This window comes from Mustela nivalis (assembly GCF_964662115.1).
Source record: "Mustela nivalis genome assembly, chromosome: 18".
NCBI lineage: Eukaryota > Metazoa > Chordata > Mammalia > Carnivora > Mustelidae > Mustela > Mustela nivalis.
In genome coordinates, this window is record NC_139037.1 from 3,542,248 (window position 1) to 3,564,567 (window position 22,320).

The following is a 22,320-nucleotide window of genomic DNA, read 5'->3' on the forward strand; positions in this document are numbered from 1 at the left end:
ACTCAACAAGGGGGTGTGTTTATCACTCCCTCTGGGCTGCCTCCCTGCCCAGTGGGTGTTCAGCAAACAAACCTTGAAGAACGGGGTGGGCGTTAGAGAACACAGAGCATGTCGTGGGTGCTCAAGAGTTCTCCCCATTCTTTGGATAAAGCCTTGAGAGCCCGGAGAAATGCACTCCTTGAGGCTGGTTTGCTGGGGACACCGTCCCTGGGGGGCTCCCGTGGCCCCACAGCAGCTGGAGCCGGGTGGCGAGTAGGCAGCAGGCAGGCAGAAGCACTCTCGTTTGGGAAAGCATTTATTCAGGTCCCACCTCCTTCCCAGGAGGGCGGAGGTGGCTTCCAGCCCCAGCCCAGGTGCGAGCTGGGCTGCTCCCACCCCTGCCTGCCGCCTCCTGTCCCCGTCCTTTGCGACAGACAGCCGGTCCAGGCAAGCCGCTCAGAGGCTGCCAAAGACAGTTTCTCCCTCCTGGTCTCACACCCCTTGGGCCACTTACTGCACGGGGAGCAGGGAGGCTCGGAGATCCACTGTCCCCCCACACTGCCCCCCGGGCTCCCTGCAGCCTCAAGAGGCAAGGCCAGGGCAGTCCAGGAGGTCACTCGGTAGGAAGCACAGCGTGGGAGCCGGGGCGGGGGACAGGCCCAGGGTGGAGACCTCCCAGAGGCAAATGAGGTTCAAGAAGGCTTAGTGCAGAGCTGTCCCTACCTGAGAAAATCCAGAAACAACCTTGGTGTGGGACAGCAGGTGACCAGGGGTCGCTATGTAGCCAATAAAACTCCTTTTTCTCCAAGGATGGAGAGTGCAGGAGGAGTCTGGGTCAAACGGCTGGTGCTCTGCTCCTAAACGTTCTGACCTGCCCACGCTTCCCTATGAACGCCGTTACTAGCCCACTGTCCAGATCGGGAAATTACAGCACAGAGAGGTGATGTGACGAGCTCAAGAACACACAGCTAGGGAGGGGTACAGCCCAGATTTGAACCCAAGCATCTTGCTCCACCGTCCCCAGTCTTAGTCCCACTAGGAGACAGGCACAACACCCCACATGGAAACGGTACATGGTGTGGCCGCACCCACAGTAGTGTGTGCACGCACACGCCCGCGCACAGAGACCACGGCTGGAAGCTCCGGCTTTCGCCACGGCGGGAGACTTTTCTCACTTCCTTTCTGGCTCTATCTTCAGAGTTTCCAGCACAGAACAAGTTAGACTTCAAGCAAAGACTAAGGACCGTCAGGTAAGCCGCCCCTGATACCCTTGGTGCCGCCTCCCCCCTCTCCCCAGGCATGTTCCCCCAACACCCACACACGCTCTGGAAACTTCGGGGGCTCAGGCCTTCCAGGCCACCCTATCATACCCACGCCGGGAGCCCGTCGAGAGCTCGAGGGGACCTTCTCTGGCTAACACGTGTCTGTAGTTCTAGGGCAGGACCCACAGCTCTGTTCTGCTGCAACGTCTCCTCGGCGCCCAGTGGCGCAGGGGCCACGGGGGGAGGCAAGGCCCTTTACCCTGGGAAGATATTAAAACGGTGCTTGTAACAACTTTGGGAAATGTTAATGCTGGGACGTGAAGCAAGAGCAAGACGAACAGCTGTACGGAGAGCTTCGCCTGGACTTGGGAGAAAGAAGGCGCGGACCATGCGTGGGGGGAAACTATGACGGTGGGGACAGGAGCTGTCTCTGAGCTGACGCTGGGCAAAAACGTCTCCTTTGTTCCTCCTCTGCACGTCCACAAGCTCTCCAACAGTCACACAGTCGTAATGCAAACTTAACAGCCCTTCCTGCCAGGGACTATGCCAAATGCTTCACACGCACGAACCCCCCCCAACCCATCTTGGAGGCTGATCCGATCACAAGTGTTTTACAGATGAAGAAACTAAGGCACCGAGAAGGAAAGTTACTTGCTCAAGACCACACAGTAAGTGCTGGAGCTGGGATCCGTCCCTTCCAAATTGAAGAAAAAAAAAAAAAAAAAAACGGTGTGTGTGTGTGTGTGTGTGTGTGTTAAAATCCTATTTTGATACAGGGGCTCAAGAGTGGAAAAGAACTTTAATATTTACTGAATGTGTCCAGATATAGAAACGTGCCCACCCACCCTGCTCCCTGTTGAAAAGCAAGTCACACGTAAGAATCCCCCAGCGCGGCTGGTGGGAGGCGGAGACTCTGTGCTGGAAACAGCCTGTCGGGTCCCTGGATGGCTGAACAGGGTTAGGACCGGACCCAGCCATGCCGGTCCTAGGTAAACACCTGAGAGAAAAGAAATACTTCGATGCAAAAACCTGGGCGTGGGTGTTCACAGCGGCATTCATGGCAAAAGCCAAAAAGGGGCAGAGACAGTTCAAATGCCCACTGGCAGATGAAGGGACCAAACGCAGCAAATCCACACGCCAGAACACCACTCAGTCGCAACGGAGGCAGAGGCGCCCACACCCGCTATACCGCGGCTGGACCTGGACGACAGTTGGCGAAGCTAGAGAAGCCTACGTGTCGCACGTTCCATCTACAACAAGTGTCTAGAACAGGCCCATCCAGAGAGACAGTCTCGTCAGGGACTTGTGGGGAGGGGAGGACAGGGTGTCTTTCAGGGGTGATGCAGAATGTTCTACTAAGATTAGACGGTGGTGATGGCTGCCCCATTCTCTGAGTATAATACGACCTCTGAATTGTACTCTTCAGAAGGGCACATTTTAGAGCAAATTATATCCCAATAAAACTGCAGTTAAAACAATTCTTTTAAAGAAGGGGGCACCTGGGTGGCTCAGTCGGGTAAGTGCCCAACTCTTGATTTCGGCTCAGGTCACGATCTCAGGGTGGTGAGATCGAGTCCCACGTCAGGCTCTGTACTGGGCACGTAGTCTGCTTCAGAGTCTCTCTCTTCCTCTCCCCTCCTCTGCACCCATCCCCAAAGACAGATAAATAAATAAACAGAATGCCAACTCCTACAGGAAAAAACCTCCCATGGCTCGGAGGGGTAGCACCGGAGGTGGAGGGGCGGTAGGCTCATAGAAGGATTCTGTCTGCCATCTGGCCTCACCCCCATAAGTGCCTTCTTTGTACCCGGGTCTGGGGATCTCATGGCCCCTCAAATCGTGAATGCAAACAGATCAAGATACCTGCAGCCAGAGGGACAGCCTTGGCTGATGAAGCGGAGAGGTCCCAGGACTCCAGCATCCTGCCTCAGTGTCTGAACAGTGCCCCAAGTTCAAGGGTGAGTCCCTTTCCCTCCCAGGCCTCAGAGTCTTTGACAAAGTGAGGGCTTTTGTGCTCAAGAATCTCTGTGCTTCCTCCCAGTTCTAGGATTCTGAAGGGACACTCTTGAGATTTGCCTTAAATGCAAAGACAAAAGAAACAGAAGTTTCAATCATGGTTATAAAGTATACTTCATCGCAAATTCTATCTGTGTGACAGATAAAATATACATCGTAGCCTGGGAGGGACACAAACCTTCTTAACAGTGAATACTTTGTGTAATAAGAAATGAAACATGACATTCCTAGGTGCTTATGTTCCAAATAAGAGAGCCACCAATATAATAGAGAGAGCTGTCAATTCTCTACAGTCTGTGGTTCTAACATAATGCAGTTTTCTCAACGGCATTAACAAACGTTTAAGTCTAGTATCTGGCTGGATAAAGCCTCCCCGGGTGCAAGGACACACCACCTTGACTACCACAGAGGTCACAGGGCAGGCGATAGACAGAAATCGCTCTCATTTCCACTGACAACACAGAGAGAGGAGATCGGGCATGGAAAATGTTCCTGTAAGCATTAATAAGCTGGAAAAAGCCTAGTGGTCTCATGAACATTTCATCTTGTCTCACCAAAAAAAAAAAGCAAGAGAGGGTTCAGGCGCAAAAGACATTACATTGCAAGGGCAAATGGGCTGGCTAAAAAACTTGTAAAAGGCACAGTCTCTTAAATATAAAACCTTTTAGGAGATCAGTCAAACTGATAAACCCCTAGCTAGGTGGACTCAGAAGAAAACGGGAAGGCACCAACAACCAGTAGCACCAAAGAGGGGACATCACTACAGACCTCACAGACATTAGAAAAACACTAAGAGAGTATTATAAAGAAGTGATGCCCATTAACTTGACTACCAGGATGAAAATGATAAGGTCTTTGAAAAACATTAATAACCAGAACCGACTCTAGAAGAAACCTCACAGAAGAATTCTCCCTCGGCACATCAAGACAGTGGCCAAGCCTCTTATCCATCGAAGAGCGTAATTCAGGGAAAGGTTACTGACTGGAGCTGGTTTTTAGACGTGGACAAAGCTGATTTGTGTTGGCAGAGATGTCTCCTAGAACTTTTATTTATGGTGGTTTTTGAAAACTTATACTTAATGCCATCTTCGTTGTTTCTCTCGCCGCCCCCCAGCCCCCTGCTCTTATCTTCTCTGAGACTCTGATCTTGCCAACAGTGCTTCCGCCAGCTGTGGTGCTCCTCAGGAATGCCACAGCCATGGACAGGCGAGTAATCAATACATAAAAGAAAAACCAGGGGAGGGTCAAAGGATTCCAAATTCCAATTTCAGCTACTTTCTCTATCTAGTGGGAGAGACAGGGCACACCCATGTGAGGTGCTCCAAAGACCACATGGGACCACATATAAGAGAGTGATAATTTATTAGCAAGTGTGAAACAGCTGCATATAGAGAAGTGCCTAGAGCAGCCAGGAGTGAAGAGAACCTTCGGCTGGCAGCAGTTAGCAGAGAAGGCCTCCTAGAGCAGAAAACAGGCAGAAAAGTGGAAGAAAGAACAGGTGTCAAGACAGAATGATGGGAACAAGTGTGGCGTTCTCAAGGAATAATGAGGGGCCGGCTCGCGTGCACAGTTTACAAGTCTGTGTACAGGTAAGTGCACCTGTAACAGTGGCTTTTTACTTTTGGGAGGACACACAGCCCGGTGAGAGTTACTGATCTTCTCCCCAGAAAAATGCATCCATGCATCTGACTTTGCGTGGAGTTTTGAGGGTTAAGAAATGTGCACATGAGAATGGGGATATAGTACCGAGAATAGTGGGTCTTTGTAAATTCTCCTAACTCGACTCTATAAAGTCCCCCTTCCTGGGACCTGTCTCCCCCAGGGCCCCTCCTGGTTCACCCCGTTCCACTAACAGGGTCCAGACCCCTGTGTGTTTGAGGTCCACGGCTCAGCTCTCTGTAACACAGAGGACTGGGGAGGTAAGTGAATGACAAATCACAAAAACAGTTAAGAGTCAACATTTACGGAGCCGGTGCTCTGGGCCAAGCCCCGGGACACATCCGCTACTGTGATTCTCACGTAACACCCCAGACAGACAGACAAGCAGTCAGGTGGCACGTGTCTGCTAATGCCACCAAAGGCCAACATGGGCGTTCTCAGGGCCCGGAGTCCCAGGAAGGACCATCCACCACTCACCTCTCAGATGAACGCGGGGAGCCCAGAGAAGGAATGATGGGAGCTGGGGTCCCAGGTGCTCTGGGCTCTGCTTCCAGGTTTCCCATCCCCCACACTGCCTCCTCTTAGACAACGGAGGCCACAGTGGGTGGTGATGGTCATTTTGAACGGGGTCTGGATTCTCTGCAGTGGCGCCAAGGCTCATGGGAGATTAACCAGGGGCTTCTGCTATGGGTTATGCATAGCCCCAGTTGAGGCTCACAGGTCCAGGCGAGGGCGCACAGCATGTTCATTCCAGGGGACCTGGAGGCTGTGAGTGGGGCCTTAGATTCCTCCCTCCCATCCTTCCTCTGCTCCCACTGACTGGTCACCACTTCCAGAGTCTTGCCAGCTCGCTAGGCCCTCCACGAGGGACTCTGCCCGGTGACATCCCCAGGAGGGAGGTCCTGAGATTGTCCTGGGATATGGGTGAGGGGCGTGAGGCTCAGAGAGGCAGAGTGATGTGCTGAGGACCACAGAGGGAGCAAGATGCCTACAAGATGTGACTCCAGATTGCCTGTAGCCGAACCCCACCACCTGCTCACAGAGAGCGGCTGCAGCCTTGGTCTCCCCATCGGTCTCAGAGGAGTGACACGGTGCTTACTACAGCTTTCGGACCGTTGGCTGGGAGGGGCACACGGGGCAGAGCGGAGCAGCCCTTCTGAAGGGGAGAAATCTGGGAGGCAGGTGTCCGATGTCCTTGTCTCTCTCTCCAGAGCAGAAAGGCCCCTAGGCCTGCAGGGCTCTCAGCCCGGTGGGCGGGTGCCCAGACCCTCCCTGGAAGGCGGGGGTGCGGAGCCTGGACCTGCTCCCAGCCCTCCCCGCAGCCAGGGCCTCGGAGCTGCATGGCTGGCAGCTTCTGCTGACACCGTGTTCCGCCGGATTCCGGCCCTGGGGCCACTGCAGCCAGAATCACGCGCGATTCTGTCATGCCCCCTGGGGCCCAGAGCCAGCGTGTCAGCGAGACTGCTCCCTGCATCCCAGCCCCGGACCCAGAGGGGACAGAGGTGACAGCCATCTATCTCAAGGGGCACGGTTCCCTCCCGGCCCTGGGTGTGGCTGGGTCGCTGCACTGGACCCAACTAGGGTCCAGCCCCATGCAAGGGGACCAACCTTGTGGAGTCCCTACAAGGTCACCAAGGGACCCAGCAGGAGAGACAAGTGCCGACTTCCCTCACTCACAGGGTTGGGAAGATAACGTCTTGCCAGCATTGAATGTGTGGCCACTGTCACTGCTGCTACTGATTGCCATTACCATCACACACGTGTCTCTGCGTCTCACGGAACCCAAGGCCCGGACTCGGCTCCACTCGGGAAGCTTGCTGCTTGTGGTCCTGCCCGCCGCGCGCTCTGCTTCCCTGGCTCTGCAGCGTCTGGCACACAGTAGGGGCTCTGGGAAACCCTGCTGGGTAGAACCCCCCCCACCACCACCCTGGCTGATGCCCCCCATATACACCCGCAGCAAAGGCGCCCCCTTCCGTGTCAATCCCCCATACACACATCTCCTAGGCGACGCCCCCCCCAGGCTCCCTGCAGGGCCCCAGAGTTTCCCAGAATGCCCCGCAAAGGCAGAGGCAGCTCTTCCCCAGAACCGGGGAGCTGGCAGGCCCCCAGCGCAGAGTCCCCAAGGGCCTGGCTGGGGTGAAGCCACCAGGAGGTGGATTGGGTCCAAGTTCCAAAAGGCCTCCATAGACCAGGGAAGCCAGGGAGCAGGGAACATTTCTCCTGCCACCCAGAGAAACGCTTTCTCCATGGGAGGACTCAGAAAGTCTGCCCAGCACACTCGGAACAATCTCACCAAACGGGGTGGGGAGGGTTAGGAACTCCGGAGCAGAGTCTGGCGAGAAGTTTCCAGAGTGTGTTCCAAGCATGCTCAGCTGAGCTCCCGTAGGCTGCAGGCCAGATGCCGGGCTCCTGGGGGGTCCTCTGCGGAGGGCGGGCGGGGACACGGCTCTGGCCCTCCGACAAGGATGACATCAAAATGCAGGCACCCAGAAAGTTACCGGGAAGGGGCTCCTCTCAGATGCAGTGCCCCAAAGCAGCTGCTGGGGCAGAAAGAGCAGCCCCAGCCCCTGCCCCTGCCCTTGGCCCAGCCCCACCCCACCAGGCGTGTGGCTCTGGGGAACTCACTTCCAGCCGGTGAGCCTCAGGAGCCTTGATCTTCAGATGGGGGGTACCCCAGGTAGGACAGACTTCCGGAGTTCGCCACAGACAGAGGGGCGCACCTCCCTGCGACGACAGGGCCAGTCTGCCAGCAAGACCTTCATAAACATGCAGAAGCCCCCCAAATTCACGAAGTAATAAAAGCTGACCAAGTTAAGAGGGAGGGGGCACAAATCCAAACCATAGTAGCTACTAACACCCTCCCCCGAGAGAGCGTGGTGGGGCGAGCACGCACACGGCCAGGAGCACGAACACCGGTGCGGGGGGGGGGGGCAGGGAGGGTGCCAGGGTGAGCATGAGGGCGCGCATGTGTGCGCTCTGAGAGGAGGGGCAGGAGGGACGAGAGAGGGCCTGGGGGATTGTGGGAGATACGGGGAGTGTGCGGGGGGTGTGGGAGTGTGCGGGGGGGGGTGTGGGAGTGTGTGGGGGTGTGGGAGTGTGCGGGGGTGTGGGAGTGTGTGGGGGCCCTGGGGGGCTGGGGGAGGTCAGAGGAAGAAGGGCGCCCCCCTGACCGCCCCGGCGCTCATGCCATCCTTGGGGACCCGCTGCCTTCCGGTTCAGCCGGCCTCCAGCCACACCCATCTCCTCCACCTGCCTTCCTGGGGGCCCACCCTAAAGCCAGTCTTTAAAACCCCCGGAGAGAGGTCGGGCTTGTCCAGTCATCTGACAAGTGACAAGTTAACAGGCAAGCCAGGGTCCGGGTCGCCCGTTAACGGAGGCGGTCAGCAATCATGCAGCGCGGGAGCGCACGACACCAGGCTCGCGACCGCCCTACCCGGTTTTGGAAAGACCAGAAAAGCTCTTGCTGCCTCAAGAAGGGAAGGAGGGCCCCGCTGCAACCAAGCCTCCTGCTCACACACAGAGCGCAAGAAGGGGGGGAAAGAGGCTGCTGGGGGACAGTCTGACACCCCGCCACCCCCCCCATCCCAGGGCCTGTTTTTTCTACGGCTGCACCGAGGGGACAGGGGCCAGCTTTTGTACCTGGCTGGGGATGGGCAGGTCCGCGGGCAAACCCTCAGCTCGTGCACAAGAGGGGAAATGTGCGCCCTTCTCTGCCCGAGGAACAGACCGAGCATCTGCAGGGCCGATGGCCCGGGGACACCCAGCCCCCTTCACCCCATCCCCCCGGGGGGCCCCAGGGCATAGCTGCATTCGGCTGGGATGGCGGCCCCTAGGCCCCTGGGGCAAGCAGCTCTATGAAAGGAGCAGAAGGCTGGGCTCTGAACCCTGCAGGCCTCCCTCGTGCAGCGGCCCCTGGATGTCGCACAATCACACAAAAGAAAGAACAGCACAGGACTGTGAGACAGGCCCTCTGGAAGGAGGACTGCAATCCCGGAGAACCGCAGCCACTCAAAAGAGTCAGATTAAAGGAGCCGGGGCTGCAGCCAGGGGCAACCCAGGCTCTCAGGCCCTCAGAGCCTCTGCTGCCTGAAGGCGCCTCCCGGCCTCCCTGGTCTCAGTGGCCCCTGGGCTGCAGTCCCCAGGGCCCCTGTCCTGCTCGGTCCACGCCTGCCTCCCACCTGCCTGTGGCCAGCCCATCAGCAGCCACACAAGCCTCTTAATCCCCATCTGCGAGCCCTCGTCGGGAAGCCAGAGCCGAGGTTTACAGGGCGAGGACGGCCTATAACATGCCGCTGCCGTGCGTCTGATCGCTCCCCGGTCCTCCAAGGCCCTTGAAGGAAGCTGGTCTGGGACACCCACGGCAGCCTCCTGTGTGGCTAAAGCAGGACGGGGCTGGATAAAGGCCAGGTCCCTGGCAGCCCTGCACCATCTCCAGGAAGGGCCGCTTCACCCCGGGCCAGGGGACAGGGACAGGCTCCGTAGAGCCAGACCACCCTGTTCTCACGTGTCGGCCCAGTCCCACCATTTGCCGTTAGTAATTTGATCCCAACTCCCAGGTTTACAAGCCGAGGCCTCTTCATCTGAAGAATGGGGCTCCTGCCACCTCGCCACAGGGCCATTCACCCCACCCTTCACGGTCATCCATATAACACATGAGGAGGATAAAATGTGGACTTTTTGAAAATGGCATCACCGCCGTATAAATCCCCAAGGATGAAGATTTCTCTGCAGTCAATGTTTACTTAGACCCTACCCATTTGTAGGACCTCCATCAGTGACCGCCCCCGCCCCCCGACAGCCTTCCCTGACTCCCATTCCCCTCCAGGCCAGGTCCTGGCTGAGCCTCAGCCCTCCCAGTGCCGAACCATACGCAGCACGTCCCTCCACGGCTCCCCCACCCCACGGGGCGGCGCCCGGGCATCTCACGCCCCCCGCCCCCCGCCCGGCACCCTGGCAGGGTGCAGCACAGCAGTTCAACTCTCCTCTCTTGACTCTCACCAAACAGACCTCCAGCGGGGAACAGGTGCCCCCAGATGTTCCTGCTCCCACCCAGGGTCCCAGCAAGCCTGCCCTGGTTGACCTGAGCTCAGTTCTGATGGGGACCGTTGCGCCTTCCATCTGAGGCTGCCGGCATCCCCTGAAGGAAACCCAGCCCTACAAAGGTTTCCAGGCCGGGTTCCACACCAACCCGGCTGGTGGCAGAGAGCGGCAACCCAGGGCTGGGGCGGCCAGTGCTGGGCAAGGAACCTGAGAGCCCCTGGACTCAGCCAAGCCAGACCTCGCCATCGGGGCCTCCTCCGTGCAGCTCCTTAATCCTGCTCCAGCCCACGCGGGACGGGCCAGAAAGAGGAGATGGCTACAGCTTGGCAGGTGTGTAGAAGGCAAGGGGCCTGGCCACTCAGCCACAGTCCGCTCCCAGCTTACAACAGAAAACTGAGACCCAGACAGGGGAGAGTCTTGCCTGAGCCCACTGTGAGTGCAGGCACCAGAATCGGGGCTTCTGGTTTCCCGGGCTGGAGGCAGAGTGAGTCTAAGGCCCCAGAAGCAAGGGCACCCCCTTCCCGATCCTTATAAGACACCCCTTTCTCCTAGAGAGAAGACCAACCCTCATCTTCCAACACCAATTCGGCATCTGGAGACCCAGGCTGGGAGGTGCGGCTTTGGTCAGTGAGCAGACGAAACCACCTAAGCCCTGCCATGTCCTTAAAACCCCCAGGGGAAAACAGAACCCAAAGGGTTAAACAGAATTTCCGGATGACCCCGCAATTCCGCTCCCGGGTATCCACTCGGGAGAAATGCACAGAAACAGAAAGGAAATTCGTGGTTGCTGGTGGGGAGGGACGGGCAGTGACCACGCCAGGCATGAGGCTTCCTTCAGTGGGGACAGAGACGCTCTGGAGCAGACAGGGCTCAGGGCGGCACAACTTGGTCAACGCACCAAACCTCACGGAATCGGTACTCGAGAACCATGGATTCCATGGTGTGTGAATGACATCTGCACTGAAAACCACGGTAAACAAACACAGTGTCTTGTCAAGGTCAGGGGCAGGAGGCCTGCCTGACGGGCCCCTCCCTGCCCCGACACCCCAGCTTCCTCATCCCAAGGGCTGCATCTCAGGCCCCTGCCCAGACCGTCCTCCTGGCTCAGGGGACTGCCCCCAGCCTCCCCCTGGCCACTCCGACCCCTGTTTCAGCCCCTCCCTGCACACCATCGGGTTTACTCAAGGGTGGGACCCCGAGGCCCAGAACGGTGCCTAGGACAAAGCAAGTGCTGAGTAAAGATAGACAGAGCGAAGGAATGGAATCCTTTCTGTGACCATCACAGCTTCCAAGATAAAAGTCCCGAACTCCCGGGCTATGCTTACAATGGCTTCTATCGGCAGCTCTTACCCCAGTGCAAGAGTCTTCTAGAAGCTTTCAAATACCAGGGCCACCAGGGCCACCCCTCAGAGATTCTGGTTTAAAAGTCTAGTCACTGGTATTATGACATCCACATTGATTCAAATTCCCATCCCGTCACTGCCGACCACTCCTACAACATCAGCCTCCTCCCACTTCAAAAACCTATTTAAGGGTCTCCAGCAAACCCCACTCCCCACATCCAGGCCTTTGCACATACTCTCCCCACCAGGAGCACAGGACTCTATGTGGACCTGGCTGAGCCCTTCTCAGCCTTCAGGACATAGCTTAGATGTGACCTCCTCCAGGAAGCTTCCTGAACGTACCAGTTTCCCAACCTCCTGTGAGCTCCCTGCAGACCCCAGCGCAGAACCCAACACACTGCACAATCATGCCTGGAGCTTTTCACCACCCCCTCCTACATGAGCACCCAAGGGCGGGGCCTCTCGGTGCCACACCGCTGGCACGCAAACATGTGCTGAGCTCATGGGTAGAATGTGTGGTTCTCCAGGTGTGTTTCCCCAGGGCAGCTCTGGACAAGGGCAGAAGCCACGAGCAGGGAGGAGAGGCAGAACTACAGCTGTGCCCCCGTCACGGGACTGCCAGAATTTCTTTCAAAACCTCTACATCTAATTAGCTCATATTACTGAAAAAATAACTGGCATAAGGCGGCATTAGCTTATGGTCTTGGTGCTCCAGGTGTAGTGCTGCCCCCAGAACGGTGACCCATGAAGATTTTTCTGACCCTAACATGGGGCGGAATCATGGTATTCGGGGGGGCCCCCTGCATTTCATCCTGAATTTAAAACCTAGACCCTATGAAAGGGGGAGATACTGAACAAATCTGCGAACATCCAGGGACAGGATTCACGGGTGTGGGGGAGGACCCACAGCTGGCCGCGGCCACTCCGGACACCGCCTCCACGCTTCACTGGGGCTAAGGGAGGCGATCTTAAATGTTCTCCCCACAAAACAAGAAAAGGAGCGACACAGTAAGACGGTAACAGACGTACTTATGCATCAAACCGACGTGTTGTGTCTTAAACTCCCAGTGTTATGTGTCCACCGTATCTCAATGCAGCCCAGAAGAAAAGAAAAGAAAATCAAGAAAACCTAGACCCCCGGAAGGCGCTCTCGCCTTCCCAACCCCACAGAAGAGACCGCCAGCCCGTGACTGGAGGTTTTAGCACCAAGTCTGGACACGCTCCGCATCCTTCTCGCCGGTTCCAGCCACCACCAGACCTCACCGGTGGGATGCAAGCCACCTGTGACCCCCGGAAGACCAGACTTTTCACTTGGGCAGACGGGGAAACTGTGCGAAGGTCATGTGGCGAGCAAAAGCTCCTTCCACGACAGCCCATGAGATGTCCCACCTGGGGCCACGTGCCCACCGGAAGCCGAGTTCCCAGGTGCTCTTCCTGGAGGGCCCAAGTGTCACCCCTTTCCACCGTCCCAACCAGGCTATGGAGGCAGAAATGATGAACCCGAACTCCAGATGCAGGCGCTTCTCCGGCCCAGAAAACGTGCCAGCGACACTGGCACGCCTGCCCACGGCTTACAAACCCTCCCAAGACAGTCCCAGGAGTTAACCTTCCAAGGGTAAGATCCCAGAGACCTAAGCGGGGACGGGGCGGGTAGACCTGGAGTGTTCTGGCCTTGGCCTCCCTGACGCCCTGCCCCTCCCTGCTTCCAGGGAAGGCTTGAGTTCTGGAAACCTTCTGCCTCCACTTCCTCTCTCCCAGGTGTCCCCAATCGCCTGCAGGTTTAGGACAAGGCCCGTCTGGAGAGCTTACTCCTCTGAGCAGATGGCTCCCAATTGGCCAAGAAAAGCCCAGCCCTCCCCTTGGAGGAGGAGGTGGTGGGAGCTTGAGAAAGTCCCAAGGCCCAGTCACTTCCCACCGGCGGCTGGGAGAGGATGTTGGTGTCGGCCCAGCCAGGCGGCCCCCTCCAGCACCTTCTGGAAGTGTCCCCCCTCCATTCACCTCGCTTAGATGTCCCCTGAGCCTGGCCCTGGGGAGGAGGGCTGCCAGGCCCGCCCGGAAGAGCAGGGAGCCGTGTGGGCGCAGAGAGCAGGGGAACACGGGAAACAGATGTGCGGGCCGGCCCTGACAGGCGAGTGATGACAGACGCTCTCGGCAGGCCTCAGATGTCAGCGTGGAGAAAAGAAAGGGGCCTCAGCAGCAACACCTGTTCTGGGCTCGAAGGCCACGCTCCAGGGGCTGGGCCGGGTGTCCCCGCAGCGAGGGGCCGGGTGCGGCTAGGGAAACAGCTGCACGCTCCATTACCCGGAGCGCTCCCCGGACAGATCACTGCAAGAGGACCGGGCGGCCAGCCCAACCCGCACGCAAGGAAAGCCCATCGATCATGCCGCAGACCCATCGGGGGTGACCCGCAGCAGGAGGTGCAGGGCTGAAATCTGAACGCAATGCTGCGGGGAGCAGAGACAAAGAGCACCAGTTAGCAGCAGGGCAGCGGCCGTGGCGGGGGGGGGGGGGGGGGGGGGCGGGGGGGGGGCGCAGGGACTGGAGAGCAGAGCCGGCTGCGGGGGTGGGGGGTGGGGGCGCGGGGGGAGCTTTTCAAGCTAACTCCAGCCTCTCAGCTGCTCCGGAGGCAGGGAGGGGGTCGCAGAGGCACATGGGGGAAATTAGGACCATTCCCCACCCCCTCCCCAAGGCACTGCCACCTTTACAGTGGGAGTCCCAGAGGGGACAGAAAGGCAAGAGAGAGAAGAGGTTGGAGACCAGACGCCAGAGCCGGGTTCCTGGGCCCAGTGCCAGTCCTGCTGTTACTAGCTATGTGAACTTGGGCAAATGGCTTGCCCTCTCTGGACTTGCTTTTCTGCTAAGGAATGGAGATGGTGTCACCTCCCTGCACAGGGCCGCTGGGAGGATCCAGGAAGAGCGATACAAGGGAGGCACGGGGCACGGACTCTGGGACGCCATCATCATCACTATGTCCCCAGACGCTGTCTCGGGCAGCCTGGCCCACTGTGCCCCCATGCTCTGAAGGGAGGGAAACCCAGCCCCCTCCCCCAGCAGAAAGGTGGGCGGCAGAGGCTGCAACAGCACAGCAGGTGGGAGCCAACCAGAGAGGCGACCCCAAGTTACCTGCCCCTCAGGGAGAGAGAGAGGAATGAACGTGCCCCGCATTCCGACTGCACCAGCCGCTCCCGCTGCAAACCTTCCCGAGGAAAGATCACCTCTACCTCTCAGGTGCGGCGAGAAGGACAAGTCTGAGCCAAGGTCACCCGGCCAGCTCCAGCAGAAGGAAGATTGAAACCAGGGCTGGGTGAAGGCCGTGCCCCGGCATTCCTCCTCAGGGAAGGGGTGCCAGGCCCCCGAGAGTGTGGGCTGCAGCCTGCTGTGCCCAGCACCAATACAGCCCTGTGCCAGGTGCCAGCTCGGAGATGTGGGGGCTACGGGACAGGGCACACACACCCCCCCCGCCCCAGGAAGCATGGAGTCCGGCTCCAGAGAAAAGCTGCAAACACGATCCCAATGGAGGGTGTCAGTGACACCTTTCTCTCCTTCTTTCCCCGTGTTCTTTCATACTGTTTGAGGCTGATTCACTAATGAATGAACGTGTACCAGGAACAACTGAGGCATCCCAGGAGGTGGCAGAGAGGAGGTTCCGGAACATGCCGTTCTGGCTCGGTGGTTTCCCGGTGGCCACCTGCCAAGGCCCCTAAGCCACTCCCCACCCCCCGCCCCCTAAATCCTCAAACCACACACAAGAGACAGGCAGGACCCCGGAGCTGGGAGTCCCACTGGGACTGGGAGTCCCCCCACCAGCACTCACCCCTTGTGCCCACCCTGGTGCGGGCGAGCGGGGCAGCCCCCCGTCCCGATCTGCGGGAAGTCGTGTTCTCTGCTGCCGCTGTGCCCCTCCCACTGACACTGAAGGCACAGCACTTGCCACCAGATCCCCAGCGTCTGGAACAGTGCCTGGCTCAGAGCAGGCGCTCCATAAACATTTGTTAAATGAATGGGCGGAGGAAGGAAGGGCAGGAGGCTGCATTTCCGGCTTTCTACCGATCGTCCGTCAGCTCTCCTCTGGGCAGTGGACGCTTCTCCCTCCCTCTGGCTGCCGGCGCTGGGAGCCGCGCTGCTGCCTTCCCTGCACCCCCCCACCCCCACCCCAGGCCGATGGCCTCACCACCCACCTGGATCTCTGCCACCGCCCAGCCCTGGGTGGGTCTCTTCCCGGTGCGTTCCAACCCTTCTTTCAAGGACTTTTTCTCTCTCCCCTGTGCCTTTAACTCCAAGGCCTCGAGGTCACTGCAACCTCATTCCCCCTCATCCCCAAGAGCTCTCCTGCCTCCCCCGGCCTCCGCGCCTCTTCTGCCAGACTCTACCCACCCTGCCACACTCCACTTACCTCCCAAGGCTACACTTCTCAGGGGGTGGATGGAATGGGGCTCGGGGGTGGAAGGCCTGGGTAGAAAGCACCCCCAGCCACCTCTGCTGGGTGTGTGACCGTCGCCCATGCCATCAGACTCCTCGGAGTCTCAGTAGACTCGTTCGTAAGATGGGAATGACAGGGCCTCATAGGAGCAAAGGAAGTAACTTGCTTTAGAAACGGTGCACAAGTGAGGACGCCAGTCAGCCTTCCTGAACGGCATGCTGACCTCTTCTGGGCAGACACCAGCTTGCATTTTCACCCCCACGGGGCTACCGTCCACCGCCACCTTCCCAGCTGGACGCGTCCCTCCAGCTCCTCCTACCCGTGAAGCCCACACCTGGCAGCTCATCAAGTCCTGATGACTGAGCGAATCAACACAGGAAAACTCACCCCAGAGAGGATGTTCTGCAGAAAAGCACTCTGGCAAACCTCAGAGGAAGTGCTCTGGCGACCCCGGACGCCCCCATCACCAGGCCAGAGAACCCAGCCATTCTGCACACCCAGAGCCATACAGAGGACTGACCCGTATCCCAGAACACCCTGCCCAACACATGGGGTGGACGGGAGGGTCCCACCGTGTGCCAGAGACTTGGCTTTCTGGAGGCAGCTAGATGTCCAGTCTGTTCACATACTTGGCCCTCCAGGGGCAGGCCATCCCGACCCCCACTCCCCAGCCAAGGAGACCAGCCCAGGGAGGGGAAGACAGGATCACTCAGGCGCTCAGCGACCGAGAGAGAGGGCAGGCCTGGAAGCCGGGTCTATCCTGCTGCAAAGCCAGGTTCACCTCCCAGTTCTGGCCCCGCTGGAAAGTGCACACTTCAGATACCCAGGAAGAGACCCACAGGACAGACGGCCACAGGCTGCCAATGACAAGTTCAGCATCTGCGGTGGGGAGCAATCCGCGCATCCATTTGGAGTGACGGGCCCACCAAAGCCCCCAGGTACATCTCTGCAGTCCAAAAGGAACACTGGCAGAGAAGGAAGACTGGGCAGAGCACAAAGGCCCAGGGCAAGCACTGGAGAGAAGCAGGAGAATGCATCCACTTTATAGACGCAACCACCGTGAACGAACCCATGACCCAGGAATCTCCGCACGTGGGCACACACACAGACAAGGGGCAGGCAAGACCAGAAGCCTCTCGAATGCATGAAACGATCATTCCTGAACAAGTCAGAGACACCCTTCCCTGTTCACAGGGCCCTTGGCTGGCCCCTCGCCAGTGGCTCCCACTACAGGCATCTCATGAAAACAAACCAGTTCACCATCTCTAGCAGAGATGCCCATTCAGGGCCCCCCACGGCCATCACAGTGATCACAACACACCATCACCTACTCCCCCCGACCGGCTGGGGGCAGGCCCTGCTTTGGCCTTTGGAAAGCCAGATCCACAGTGAACTGAGCCCCAATCTGGCTCCTCCCAGGCAGGCAGCATGAAGGCAGGCACCTTATAAACGGGGTGAACGAAGCCCCCCACGACCCTTCCCTCCTCCTCCTGCACAGCTCGCTTGCAGAGAAGAAAGACTCTCTTTCCACCGGGGGGGGGGGGGGGAACGTCTGTTTAGGCCACTGTCCCTCTGGTCCCAAACCCCCACGCCTGAAAATCTGTTTCCATCTGCTGTGAAGCAACCTGAGAGTCTCAAAGAACAAGTGTGAACTTGGGGGAAAAGCTGCAGGAGCTAAGAGGGGCCGGCGCTCTAGAGTCGAGAGGAGCTGCCACCTCTGCTGCCTTTCCAGCCGGGTGGGTAAGCGCAGGGACCTCCGGGTGACCTGCACGGCCGGACTAATTACCAATGTTATCAGGCGGATGACAGACGTGCCCCGAACTTCCTCTGTTTGATGGACTCCACTGCAAACACACTCAAGTTCAGGCCTGAGCCTGCTGTTTGCAGCACTGACCTATTCTTCCACAAGACCACTCCTGCCCTGGTCCCCCCACCAACTCCATGTGTCTCTGGCTCAGCCAGGCCCACACAGTCCCCACGCGCCAGCCCGGGGGACCCGGGGAGGGCACCTCCTGCTGAAACATATCACACAGAGTCAACATGACCTCCTCCCCTGCAGAGGAACAGAAAATAACAGGTCTTTCTTCCCTGCTGGAACCCCAGAGGCTGAAAAAGAAAACCACCGCTTACCTTCATCACTGCTGTCACTGGGGAGCTCCAACCTGCAGGCCCCTGGCGGGTGAGCCCCGGGCCTGCACACACCAGGGTCCCGCACTCCACGCAGGCGCCAATGATCAACTGCCGCCCGTCGTCCACCAGCAAGCTGTGGCTGGCTCGGAGGGTGTAGAGAAACAAGGGCAGCCGGGCCACCCGCACAGCCTTGAGCCCGAGACACCGCTTTTTCTCCTGCTGGCAAAAGAAGCACACGAACGTGTCCACTTGGTACTGCCGTGACCAGGGGCTGACGGTGTGGTGGGCGCTGCGGGCCTCGTGCTGCAGCCACTGGCCCAGGAGGTCGTGGTAGCAGAGGACGCAGGTGGCCACCAGGCCTGTGGAGTCAGCAGGCCGGGCGCGCGGGGCGGGCGGGTAAACAGCGAGGCACGGAAAGAACGGCTCCTTCTCGCCCAGGCGGCCGGAGGGGTTCACGTTGAGCTGGAACTCCCTCCCAGGGCCCAGCTCGGCCCCGCAGGTGTAGCAGACGGACGCGGGGCTGCCGCGGGCCGGGGCAGGTGGTTCGGAGACAGCAGGGTCTGAGGCTGAGAAAGCCTGGTGGTACCTGCCCAGGAAACCCTGCACAGAAGTGATAAGCTCCTCGTTCTGGCAGGCCCGGTACAGGGCCCAGACGTCCTCCAGGACACTGAAGCACTTGGGGCAGCTTCGGACCTCGCAGCGCTTGTTGGGGCCCCGGGCGTTGGGCGGACAGGGCAGGAGGCTGAGGAAGGGGAAATGCATGGAGCCCCTGGCACTGCCATTGAGGAGCCGGGAGGCCACTGCCCGGGCATCCTGGGTACAGTCCTCCCCGCAGAGGTAGCAGGCCTCCGGCAGGGTCCCAGCTGGCGGGCCATCTTCCCTGGGGAGCCTCCTGCCCTTGGAGGCCATGCCGGGGGCATGGCTGTTCAGGGGCACCACGTAGAGCCGCTGCAGGACAGGCACACTGGCCAGCTCAAAGCTCTGCCACTGCTGCATGAGCGAGGAGAAGCAGCAGGGGCACACCAGGGTGCTGCCCCCCTCGCTGATGGGCTGGGCCCCTGGAGGGGGGCTGTGCAGCCACAAGAAAGGGAAGAAGGGCGCCTGGGCCAGCTTTTCCTGCTTCTGCACGTGGATCTGGTGCTGCGAGGCCGGCGCCAGAGCCGACCCACAAATGTAGCAGCAAAGGCCCTCTGGTGGCGCAGCCCTGCTCTCCAGGGAAGCCCAGGGGACACGGCCTGCGCTCTCCTTCTCTGGCAGGCCAGGCGGAGGCTGCTCCTTGCGGTCCTCTTCCTCGCTGGTGATGTTGATGTCACTGTCCTCGGACATGCAATAGCTCCCGCGGGTCTCCCCCCGCGGCCTGCTCTCGGGGGTCTTAGCGGCCCTGCCCGAAGGGACTCCCTTCATGCCGTCCGCGGGGGCCACCTGGACTGGAGGGCCTTGCCAAGGATCCTGAATGCCCCTCAGGACGCTGGCCCGGGCCTCGGGCGCCCAGTGCCTGCCGGCGGCCTTCCGCCTGCGCCTCCCGCCGGTCTTGGGCTCGCCGTCCCCGCGCTGCTTCGAGGGGGCCCCCTCCTCCTCCTCCTCCACGTCGCCCTGTCCCGGAGGGGGTCCCGGCGTCGGCCTCCACTCCTGGCAGCGGCCCCCGCGAGGCCCGGGCCCCGGACGGGGGCTGGCGGCGTCGCGCACGGCCGGCTCGGTCTCGGAGAGGGGGTCGGTGTCCGACAGCTCCGACAGCTCGGAGTCCCGCGTCTCGTCGCCCGCCGCGCCGCCCAGCGCGTAGGCGACGTTCCACTCCCGGGGGGCCCCGGCAGCCCCGCGGCGCCCGCCCGCGCCCGCGTCGCACTGGTGCGGCCGCTTGAGCCAGTACATGCGCTTGTCCACCGGCGTGCGGGCGCGCTCGAACGCGGCCCACTGCTCGCCCAGGAAGCAGCGGCACACGGCGCACACCAGCACGCAGCCGTCGGCCGGGCACAGCTCGCGCGCGCCGGGCGCCGGCTCCTGCTGCTGCAGGAACGGGAAGAAGGGCTGCGCCGCGGCCCCCGCGCCCGCCGCCGCCGCCGGCTGCTTCACCTGCAGCTTCAGCTCCTTGCCGCGTCGGATGCCGCCGCCGCAGATGAAGCAGGAGAGCGGCGCGCCGCCCCCGCCGCCCCCGCCGCCGCCGCCGCCCGCCGCCGCCACCGCCCGCTCGCCCACGGCTGCCATGAGCCGCTGCTTGCGGGAGAGCGGCGCCGGCCGCCCGCTCATGGCCGCGCCGCGTCCGCCCGGCCCCGCGCCCCGGGCCCCCCGGGCCGCCCTCAGCGCCCGCCGCCGCCGCCGCCGCGCCCAACTTGGGGCATGAGCGCGCCGCGAAGTTTGGCGGCGGGCGGCCGGCGCGGGCGCGGGCGCACGGCCGCTCGCAGGGGCGCCCCCCCGGCCTGCCGAGCCCCCGGCGGCGCCGCGGCGAGCGCGCCCGGAACGCAGCGGCGGCGGCGGCGGGCCCCGGGCGGCTGGAGCGGCGGCCGCATGTACGAGCTCCGGCGCCTGCCAAAGCGTGGGGTCATTTAATTGGGGAGGAGGGGGGCGGGGCGGCGGGCGGCGCGGAGGGAGGCGGGGGAGGGGGCGGAGGGCGGGCGCGCGGCGGGCGGGGAATCCCTCCCTCGCGCTCCCGCCCGGCGCCCGGCGCCCCGCCCCCTCGGCCCTCCCTCCCCCGCGGCCCCAACTGCGCACAATGGCTCGCCGGCTCCTATCTATTTTGTGTCCGGCCGGGAGCCGCGCGCCGTGATTCATGGCCCCAATTAGGGGCTCTCTCCAGCGCGCCCGGCTCGGGCCGTCTGAAGGGTCTCCTCGGGGACCCGCGGAGACCCATCAGCCGCAGGAGCTGCTCTTTAAGTAAAGGGCAAGCAGGACGCGGCCGGCGCCCGAGAGAGAGAGAGAGAGAGAGAGAGAGAGAGAGAGAGAGAGAGAGACCGAGGAGCCCCAGAGGGACTCTCGGGAGGGGCAGCGCCCCGCCGATTCGACCCCGGGCTCCCCGACCCCCTCCTCCTTTGAAAGGAGGGACCACGTAAGGGTCATTTACGGCCCTGAGCAGCCCCGGGTTGAGGCACCTTTCAGGGCCCAGTGTGCTAATTTTGGAGACAGACGGGAGAGGAGATGTCTCCTGCCTCCTGGAACACATTAGTGAAGGCACCATCAGGAGGACAGGGGTCCCCAACCTGCCACGCCTTCCCCACCGCTGGCCGGCTGCCAACGCGCCCTCACCAGCAGCACAGGAAGGGTCCCGTGTGTCTCTGGGCTGTGTGTTCCGGAGCAAGTGACTCGACAACTCTGGGCCCTTTCCTCCTCTTAATAAACAGGAGCTCTGGCAGGAGATGAACTGTGCCAGGCGCTAGTCTAAGCACTTTATGTACATCAGCTCGGTTCCTGCTCCCAGTGACTCTGGGTTGAGTGCTGTCATCAGACCATTTTACAGATGAGAAAGAAGACCCACTGAGAATGTGTTCACGAGGGTCATGAGGGTCAACTTACTTTTCAGGCACAGTGGGCTGGGATTCAGCTCCAGGCACCCAGACAGTGGACTCCAAAAGACCCTGCCCTCAAGCCCCTGACTAGGCAGATATCCGGTCCATGTCACCCATCTGCTGATGGAAACTGTCCATGGCAGGGGACATGGCCAGGACCCCTCAGTCCTCCCCCCTGCTCTGGCTCAGGCTGGGAGGCCTTGTGCAAATTCGGGCCTTCCTGAGCCTCCATTTCCCATCTGTGAAAGGACAACTCTTCCACCTTCGAAAGTCTATGAGTCTCTGACTCCTAAGAAGTTGACAGCTAGCTACCCCCAGCCTGTCAGCTGGAACCGAGAGTGAGCCTGGAGACAAAGGTGCCAGGTGGGCCCCTCTGCCCTCTGGGGCACTGACATGTAAATAGTACTCAGCTTCCCCTGGGCACAGAGGAGGGCCATGCATTATAAATAAATGCAACAAGAGGAAAGGACCACCTCTTGGGAACCTTTGGTGCATAATCTGGGCGTCACAGTCTAGGACTTAAAAAAAAGTCACCATCATCATTACCACTACCACCAGGAATTCAGTACTGCAGGTTCTTATCCAGGCCCAGGAAAAAAGCTAGGTCAGCAAAACTGTCCGGGAGGAATGCTGGGGGGGGGGGGGGTTATTGTGGCTCCCCTGCTTCTGGCATTTTTCATATCTGGTGGCAGGAGGGGCCTGATCAGGCAACTTAAAGGGCTGGGGTCCTGTTCATGGTGCCCTAGCATAATCCTCAAACCCCACACAAAACAATGCTGGCTTAAGAAATGCAGGTTCCTGGGGGGGTAGGGGGGTTCCTCTTGAACCCCTGGAGGCCTGGCATGTGCTTCCTCCCACCTCTAATGTGGGCTCTCTTTGCAAACGGACTCCTGTCCCTCTCTAGGGTCTTGGCTACAGTGCCCTCCCAGAAAGGCTTCTCTGACTTCTCTGCCTCAGGTAGGTCCCCCCTGCCA

General features: G+C 60.2%; 1 protein-coding gene and 1 long non-coding RNA gene across 8 annotated transcripts in view; both read right to left on the reverse strand.

The window, feature by feature from the left end:
• Positions 1-20,009, reverse strand: part of GSE1 (Gse1 coiled-coil protein) — a 385,871-nt gene extending 365,862 nt beyond the window's left edge. For 5 of the 6 annotated variants that reach the window (XM_082711615.1, XM_082711612.1, XM_082711613.1 and 2 more), the window contains exon 1: positions 17,850-20,008. In XM_082711615.1, the coding sequence (XP_082567741.1) occupies positions 17,850-19,718 (1,869 nt within the window). In that variant the 5' untranslated portion in view covers positions 19,719-20,008. Of the gene's footprint in view, positions 1-17,849 lie in introns of all 6 variants that reach the window. The other variant, XM_082711616.1, reaches the window with a different exon arrangement.
• LOC309853751 lies at positions 2,029-6,901 on the reverse strand. Of its 2 annotated transcripts, XR_014305918.1 has the most exons (4): positions 6,667-6,901; positions 5,394-5,829; positions 3,105-3,317; positions 2,029-2,238 (listed from the first exon to the last, which is right to left on the reverse strand). It is a non-coding gene; the product is annotated as an uncharacterized lncRNA (long non-coding RNA). The 2 variants fall into 2 exon arrangements; XR_014305919.1 differs by lacking the exon at positions 6,667-6,901 and having other exon boundaries at positions 5,394-6,434.
• Positions 20,010-22,320: the final 2,311 nt, after the last annotated feature.